General features: G+C 37.6%; 1 protein-coding gene, 1 non-coding gene and 1 pseudogene across 4 annotated transcripts in view; all 3 read right to left on the bottom strand.

Moving 5' to 3' along the window:
* The window catches only part of LOC101292835, a 4,191-nt gene extending 4,003 nt beyond the window's left edge, over positions 1 to 188 (bottom strand). Inside the window, exon 1 of one of the 2 annotated variants that reach the window (XR_185171.1) lies at positions 89 to 188. This is a non-coding gene — a transcript (uncharacterized LOC101292835). The remainder of the gene's footprint in view (positions 1 to 88) is intronic. The other variant, XR_185170.1, reaches the window with a different exon arrangement.
* Positions 189 to 1,740: 1,552 nt separating this feature from the next.
* On the bottom strand, positions 1,741 to 3,432 carry LOC101292340 (dehydration-responsive protein RD22-like). Of its 2 annotated transcripts, XM_004306714.1 has the most exons (3): positions 3,101 to 3,432; positions 2,857 to 2,992; positions 1,741 to 2,715 (listed from the first exon to the last, which is right to left on the bottom strand). In XM_004306714.1, exons 1-3 carry the CDS (start codon positions 3,140 to 3,142, stop codon positions 1,943 to 1,945), a joined length of 951 nt encoding a protein of 316 aa, XP_004306762.1. In that variant the 5' UTR covers positions 3,143 to 3,432; the 3' UTR covers positions 1,741 to 1,942. The 2 variants fall into 2 exon arrangements, with proteins under 2 accessions (XP_004306762.1, XP_004306761.1); XM_004306713.1 differs by having other exon boundaries at positions 2,857 to 3,219.
* Positions 3,433 to 4,408: 976 nt separating this feature from the next.
* LOC101313363 overlaps positions 4,409 to 9,047 on the bottom strand; it is a 10,075-nt pseudogene continuing 5,436 nt past the window's right edge.

Below are 9,047 nucleotides of genomic sequence, written 5' to 3'. Positions count from 1 at the left end.
ATATATATATATATATATATATATATATATATATATATATATATATATATGAAGCATGTATAATTAAAAAATACGAACTAATACTTACATAGAAAATTGAAAACAAGCAAAGAAGATGAAATTAAACTGATCCATGCATACGTATTCCTATATATCGATCGATATGAACTATGAAGAATGTAGATCTTGTTTAGGAAATGGGTGAGGAATGAAGTGAGTGCAGAGTGCACTTATATAGAAATCGAATTCTAAAAGCAACAGCACTTGCTGTAGATACGCAACTTGAGTTTAGGATATGGATTGAGAACAGAGCTAGCTGATGCAAACTCTTGTAGGGTACAACTTAGAGAACAGCACCTTTCAACAATGTATCAAGGTTCCTTAATTTTTTCAATAATGCACATATCACTAAGCTAAATAATGCAGGGCCGTGGCATGTGGGGTTCCTTTTACTCAGTATTGTTCACATGATTAGTAATTGACTAAGAGATTTATGGTCAGTCATCATCGTTGGATGTAAATCTAAAGATAAAGAGAATTATTTTTAAGTTAAATTGTTTTGTTTTCAACCTTTGAATTGGATGTAAATCGAATTGGATGTAAATCTAACGGTCATTGACCATAAATCTTTTGGTCAATGATTGACCAGGTGAACACTGTCCTTTTACTATGTCTCGAAGGCAAAAGCCAAATAATGTTGATATCACACCCAATGCCTATTGGCTATTGCGGTGATAGAGTTCTAACATGATCGATCGCGATCCGTCTTAATATTACAGGTAGGAATCATCACGCTTGTTTGTATTGCACATTTGCACTATTGCAACATGCATTACTTGCAAGTTGGAATTCCACATATGATAGAAGAAGAAAATCTCAAATGGTCACGGACCGCTTGCAGTCAGCCGCAGAAGAAGGGATTTCTATGGAATTTTCAACATTGCTGATTTTTGAGGATGGAATTTTCTAACCAATTTTTTTCCTAGCCAACATCCTTATCGATTTTCCAGAATTTATAGCATTGCTGGTTTTCTTATGGCTTGCGTTTTTATTGACCCATATGAGTTTCTCTTAAAACCTCAATCTCATATCCAAGAATAACTCTTAATCAAAAGATAATTATATCGAAGAATAACTCAAAGCAAAGATCTACCCGTTTGGTTACCCAATGTTAGTTACCCTTGATGCGTCATTAGGCTTCGAACTACAAGTTGAATTACTCCATGGTATTGGTTTCAGTTGTAGAAGGTTTGGATATTTGGAATCTGGAATTGAAGGAAAAACCTAATAAATATGCACATGTGTTTCTCATATACGGCTCGTATTTGCCCTCCAAGGCTCCAATCATGAATCTGTGGGGTTTGATGATCCATGGTAGCCATAAACTCTAAGATTCAACAGATTGCTTACTTTCCTTTCTGAAGGTTTGAGAGTTGGGACTGTGGAGAAGAAGAGAGATGAGGAATAGAGAAGAGAGGAAGACCGGAAGAGAGAAGAGGTGAGATGAAGGAAAAGAAGAAAAGATAATTGTCGTTAGTGAAAAATTAACGGGGGGTTTAGCCTTGAAATTCCAGCTTTGGTGTAATTAATTGCCAGATGCTGATTTGGATGCTTAATGACCGATTGATTTTAAATGGATGGATGAGATTAGAAGGTAAGGATAACCAAGGATGAAATTAGACAAGGAGATCATCCTTATCCGAAACTAGGAGAATATCAGCGTATTCATTATTAAGTATTAACAAACAGAGGCTCTTATTTATTAACAAACAGAGGCTTATATAGCCTTACAAGGGAAACGTACACAACTCTTAAGTGCGTGGTAAATGATTACATGAAGCCAGTTAGCCAGGAATGATTCAAAAACTAACTGCACGTACGTCCCTATTAACTAGGACTTATTAACAACTCCAACAGGATTTGATGTGGATGCCTTACATAGTTACATAGGAACCCACAAAAGACTGGTAGTGTGTAGAAAATGACAGACCGGGACTGTATTTCCCGGTTTTATTTTCAGGACTCGAAAGGCCAAATGCTTAGGGTTCCAGCCAGTGGTGTCAATATGGCAAATAGCTACTGCTTTGGCTTTTGTAACTCCATCAGCAGCCACCAACGGAACCATGTAAGCCTTTGTGGCTGTGTCATCGAATTTGTGGCAGTAAAACACACCATAAACATAGCTCTCCTTATGGCACACAACCGATCTGTCTCCAATACTTTGGACTCCGGTAGTCTCAATTCTATATTCTTGTTTGCTTTCATCTTCCGCCTCGGTTGAATAGACCTGGACGTGCTTCCCGAGCTTAGACACCATGAAGTCGATCAAGGATTCTAGCGATGTTGCGCAATACTTGTCTTCGGCCTTAATGGCCGGTTTCTCACAGCCTTCGATTGTCTTTTTCATTATTTCTGCATAACCTGACTTGGGTTTCACTCTAAAGTATGTTAGAATTTCTGGCAACTTGCTGCTTGAAAAGGGTATGGACTTTGCAACTTGACGAGGCAAAAGAGCTGCCTTGTTACTTGTGGGTTTCAAGAATCGCATTGTCACCGTTTTTCCCGAATGTTGAAGATCGTTTCCTTGGAAGAATGTAGTTAAACCTGGCTCCACGTTGAATTCTTCTGCAGATCCAATACTGTGAGAATGATAAACAAGGCATGATACTGCAGGATTAATAGCGTCCCTTCCAATCCCAGCGTAACTTCTTTCACCTTCTCACCAATAAAAATCTCGTTAGTTGAACTCTTAATTAGCTTAAGTTCACCTGGATCTTGTTCATATTTAGATTTAGAATGAATTTAGCTTAAGTTCAGTTAATTAGTAAGTGATTTTATTATTAACCGATTATATACCTACAGGGTTTAGGACTTGCTGTACAGCTTTAGTAGGCAATGGAGATTTTGGCAAAGCTGAATTCCAGTAAAACATCCAGGATTTGGCATCATTGACCTTGTTTGCATAGCCTATTCCCACCACTACTGATGCCACCTGCGTGCATGACACAAAATTAACTACGATATGAGAAATGAATGAGTCTGGCATATGTATGGATCTTATGTACGTAATTCGTGAATTAACTTAACTAAGACGTCTTACATAGAAAATTGAAAACATGCATAGAAGACGAAACTGATCCATGCATACAGGTTTTTGGTAATCCTATATATTGATCGATACGAACTATCGAGTATCTAGATCTTGTCTTGGAAATGGGTGAGGAATGAATGAGTGCAGAGTGCGCTTATATAGAGATCGTCAATTGATTTTCGGATATGGATTGACAACAGAGCTAGATATTTTATGTGGTAACCATGAAACCAACCAAATTAAATAACTTGGCTCAAATAATTAATATTGGATCTAACAGTAGCCAGCATTCTGATTAACAACAAAGATCTAACTATGTCGTCATGGTTGTGACTGTGCGCAATCAAATATAAGTGTTCGATCGTGAATTTATATTATAGAGGAGTGAGGTTACTGATGCAAACTCTTGTAGGGTACAAATTAGAGAACAGCACCTATCAACAATGTTTCAAGGTTCCTTTTTTCAATAATGCACTTATCACTAAGCTAAATAATGCAGGGCCGTGGGGTTCCTTTTACTATGTATCGAAGGAGAAAGCCAAATAATGTAGATATCACACCCAATGCCTATTGGCTATTGCGATGATAGAACTCTAACATGATCGATCTGTCTTATTATTACAAGTAGGAATCATCACGCTTGTTTGTATTGCACATCTGCACTATCGCAACGTGCATTACTTGCAAGTTGGAATTGTAACATTACCATTCCACTTAATGATATAAGAAGAAAAAATCAAATAGTCACGGACTGCATGCATGCAGTCAGCCGCAGAAGAACGGAAGCAAAGATATACGTATACGTATACGTAGGAGGGGTTTGGCTGCTGTACGTGTACGTATACGTATGCCATGCATACAACTAACAGTCACAGGGGAGGGTCGGGAGGGAGCACATGCAGCAGGGGTGCTGGGTTTTGCTTGTAAAGGCTGGTTTTTATGTCATGCAAATCTCTATAGGGGAATTTTCCGTATAGGAGGATCAGAGGATGAAGCCAACAATTTTTTTTTTTTTTTTTTTTATCCACAAAATAGTGGCCGAGTGAGCTACCATGCACTCTAGGGTTATTGAGCAATTTAAGATATGACATTTCCTTAATAGATGTTTTTCACAAGCTGAGGGGCCAAATTAATAATCTCTTATTACCAGAAGTGTATTTCCAGCGTTCGTCTCACTTGTAGTCTAGCATGCTTCCACTAGACCAAACTCATTAGGAGACATTTGAGAGACTAATCATGAAACAACTTTGAGAGACCTATAGGGTCATTATACGCTTTTTGTTTAAATACACACATCCAAATCTTGCATTTCATGAATTACATAGCAACCCACAAAAGATCGGTAGTGGCAAGAAGATGACAGACTGGGATTGTATTTCCCGGTTTTATTTTGAGGACTCGAAAGGCCAAATGCTTAGGGTACGTTCCAGCCAGTGGTATCAATATGGCAAACAACTACTGCTTTGGCTTTTGTAACTCCATCAGCACCCACCAAAGGAACTATGTAAGCCCTTGTCGTTGAATCATCGGATTTGTGGCAGTAAAAAACACCATAAACAAAGCCCTCCTTATGGCACACAACAGACCTATCTCCAAGACTTTGGATTCTAGTAATGTCAATCCTTTTCGATTTTGGTTTCGGCCACAGTCGCATAAACTTGGACGTTCTTTCCGAGCTTAGAAACCATGAAATCGATCAAGGATTCTAGCGATGTGGCGCAATACTTTTCTTCGCCTTTGATGGCCGGTGTCTCACACTCTTTGATTGTTCTTGCCATTGTTTCTGCAACAGCTGAATTGGGTTTCACTCAAAGCAGGTTAGAATTTCTGGGAACTTGCTACTTGAAAAGGGTATGAGCTCGAGCTTTGCAACTTCGTGGGGCAAAAGAGTTGCCTTGTTACTTGTGGGTTTCAAGAGTCGCAATGTCACTGTCTTTCCCGAATCCTGAAGATCTTTTCCTTGGAAGAATGTAGTCAAACCTGGTTCCAGTTTTACATCTTCTCTAGAGGTAGCATACACGTTTTTATACGTATTTTTATTTTTTGATAAAATAAGACTTACAACGTCCTTTCCAAACTCGGCGTAACTTCTTTCACCTTCTGATCTATATATTTATATATGAGCCCTTTTAGTGAGGACCCTTAAGTTAAGGATTTAGTAAAGATTTTTCGGCTTATCCCACATTTCGATCTCATATCCACATCTTGACCGTTCAGTTTATAGGTATTTATGAGTAGATCATTTCTCTAAATTTTCAGCTATATTAAAGAGATAATTTCACTTTACTACCATGAACTTTAGGTTTAAAATCAGTTTGATACCTCATCTTTTTTTTTAATCAGTTTCAACCCTAAAAATTCAAAATGAAATCAATCTCAACCAAAATGACTAAAATAGCCCTGGTTAATCTTTTTACCCTCTCAGAGTTAAGAATGGCAGCGGCAACACCCGGGGGAGGAGGAGGGGCTGCCGCCGGGGCCCATTGCTGGTGGTAGGGGTGGATGCCGGTGCCGGCCATGTAGTGGATTTGGAGGCAGGGAGAGAGAGAGGAAGGGTAAAAAGATTAACCAGGGCTATTTTAGTCATTTTGGTTGAGATTGATGTCATTTTGAAAGTTTAGGTATGAAACTGATTAAAAAAAAAGATGAGATATCAAACTGATTTTTGACCTAAAGTTCAGGGTAGTAAACTGAATTTTTTCCTATATTAAAAATTGTTAAGGCATTCATAAGTGTGATTTATTAATTATGAACTTGAACGGTTCATATTTGACAGATTTGGTTCGTCCATTAATTTGATCTAGTTTGTTATCTTAACGAACACTAATTTGGCTGAAAATTTGTATAAATGATCTACTCATATAAACCTAAAAACTGAACAGATGAGATGTCAAAATGTGATTGAAAATTGGGTCTTTTAAACCATAAACCGAAAAGTCATCACCAAGTCCTCAACTTAAGAGTTCTCACTAGAAGGGCTTCCATATTTATAGAGGAAATTTTATAAATAGTACCCGAACTAAAGGTCATTCATCATTTTGATGTCGCACATTTAAAAACTATTAATTTTGTATCTTAACATTTAATCCCAATGTAATTAACATACCATCTGTCAATAACAATATCAAGTCTATCATTGTGCAAACTATCTCAAAAACAATTTCGTCCTTTCGTTTTCTTTTTCTTTCTTTTTTGGCTGTGTCTGTGTCAAAAACCCAAAAACTCTCTGGCTCAATCCATGCAAAAACCTAGAAAACATTTTTAACTATCCATGCAATACAATAAAGTCATATCCCTCATCGGTGATTTAAAGTTTTAAACCAAAGCAAAAACTCATAGGTGTGTAACTGAAGTTTGTTTAGGGTACAAAGGAGTGAGGGGAGGAAGATAGAAGGAGAGAGAGTAGTTGCCTGCTCCAAAGACGAAAAAACCCAGTACATCTAAAACAGCAAGAGACAAAAATATCTCAAAGAAGATGAAGGCTTAACGCCATTAAAGACGACATGTATTGATAGTAGGTCGAATTTTGATGTTGGGGTACTAATCTAATAGTTTTTGAAGTTGATACACCAATGTGATGAATGGCTTGTAATTGGGGTATTATTTGTAAAATTTCCTCATATTTATATATCAGTTCCTTTGTTAACATACTTCTAAATCGGGAAAGTAACTGAATAATATATACCTCCAAGGTTTAGAAGTTGTTGTACAGCTGTGAGGGTCTTTTTTGAAATGAAAAGCGACTAGACCAAAATCAAACCAATAATCCGATTATTGGGAACTTTGTACGTGATTCAGATCAAGTAGAAATCAAAAGGAGCTTGACAGCGTGAAGCATGGTGTAGGAGCTAAACGCACTGCGGTGAGAGAATTTGGGGTTTTTCTGGGTAAGGGATTTCTGGAAAAAGTAGAGATCGAAGGCTTGAATGTTTGGAATGGTGATTAAGGATTAGATTTGGTACTTGGAGGCTTCAAGACTTGAATGTTTGAGGGAATGAAAGTTGTTTCTAGGCGTTTTCTGGGTTTTACAGGATTTCCTTGATGGTTGTTCTGGTCCTAAACTCTTGATTTTATAGGTTTAGCTTTGAGGTGTTAGGGTGATCCAAAGCATCTCAGAAGAAAAGGGTTGCTGCGGGGAAAAAGGAAGAAAACTGAGACTTGGGAAACAGGAGAGACTGATGTTGGCAAGTGTAGTTTGGGCTTTAGGTCTAAAGGAAAGAAAAGGATCAGCCCAATATTCTCATACATATTCACCATTTCATTTGTCGGTCGAAGTCGTTGGGCTTGGATTTTGGGCCCAAGACCAAAATCACCAACGACGTAAAATTGGTAAATGAGCATTTTGCGTTTCCGTAACCTTCCACACCACACCCACTTCTGCAAACCCCAAGAGCATGATTATGGCTTGGGTCCACATGTGTGGCATGACTTCGATTAAATACGTAATTTTTGTACTTCTAAATGTAATTTGCATGTGTATTTTCTTATTGGGCTTGTAATATCTATTAAGCATGAATATTGATTTTTTGGGTATCAACAACAGCTTTAGAAGGCAATGGGGACTTTGGCAAAGCTGAATTCCAGTAAAACATCCAGCTGGACTTGCTATCATCGACCTTATTTGCATACACTACGACAAACATAGTCATTTATACGGGCGAGATTTGGTCGGAAAAACCTGTTTGCCATTGGAAAACGTCATTTCTGACAGGGTCGGGTCGTCGGTATTCGTTAGAAAAAGTCTAGTTGAAAGAAGTCTTTTTCCGACTAGACTAACCCTTGGAAAAACGCATTATTTCCGACAACTATCCATCGTCGCAAGTATACTTTCAGTAGTCGGAAAATATTATTTCCATCAAAAGTTGCTCGTCGGAAATATTAAATTCTAATTGTTTTTATATTAATTAGAATATAATTTTTTGGTAAACAAATTAATTACAGTTTATTTCTATATTATTTGTTATTCATATTCAATTTATTATTAATTTAATTTTTAAGATATCGGTCAAATTTGTCCAAATCCAGATTTATATTAATCCGGCCAAATGGAAGAACCTAGCCACTTTTTCCCGGCCAAATCCAAATTCAGAGTCCAATCGATCTTTCATAACCCATCCCAAACACCTGCCACACCAATCAAATCAGCCCTAAACGCACCGAGCTGAAACTGGAGAGCCCTTCTAGTGAGGACTCTTAAGTTGAGGACTTGGTGAGGACTTTTCGGTTTATAGTTTAAAAGACCTATTTTTCGATCACATCTTGGCATCTCATCCATTCAGTTTTTAGGTCTATATGTGTAGATCAACTCTACAAATTTTCAGCCAAATCGGTGATCATTAAGATAACAAACTAGATCAAATTAATGAACGAACCAAATATGTCAAACATGAACCGTTCAAGTTCATAATTGGTAAATCACACTTATGAATGTCTTAACAATTTTCAATATGGCTGAAAATTTACAGAAATGATCTACTCATAAATACCTATAAACTGAACGGTCAAGATGTGGATATAAGATCGAAAGGTGGGATAAGCCGAAAAGTCCTCACCAAGACCTCAACTTAAGAGTCCTCACTAGAAGGGCTCCCGCTGAAACTGATCCACATCTCGATTATATATATGGGTGAGAAATGAATGTGTCACATCCCGACCCTTATATTTTTACCTTATTTACTAGCGTGATTATGATAAGAATTTTACCGTCTCGATCATTGAGTTAATAGTTTAATTGGTCCCTAGAGGGGTTTCGGGGACGATTATGTGCGGAGGATTATTCGTATGAGGAAAATACGACGACGGTAAAAATAGTAAATTTTAGCTAGTAAAATGTAATTTTTATTCGGGTATTATTTTTCGGGGTGTTTATTTTTGTGGGAGTTGGGTATAAGGGGGAGTTGGACCGGTTGGAGAGGCCCAACCCTTTTCCCTCTCTTCTCTCCCGTTTTTCCCTTTC

The sequence above is a fragment of the Fragaria vesca genome, linkage group LG7 (assembly GCF_000184155.1).
Source record: "Fragaria vesca subsp. vesca linkage group LG7, FraVesHawaii_1.0, whole genome shotgun sequence".
Classification (NCBI taxonomy): domain Eukaryota; kingdom Viridiplantae; phylum Streptophyta; class Magnoliopsida; order Rosales; family Rosaceae; genus Fragaria; species Fragaria vesca.
This window is presented reverse-complemented; position numbering and strand designations above follow the sequence as displayed.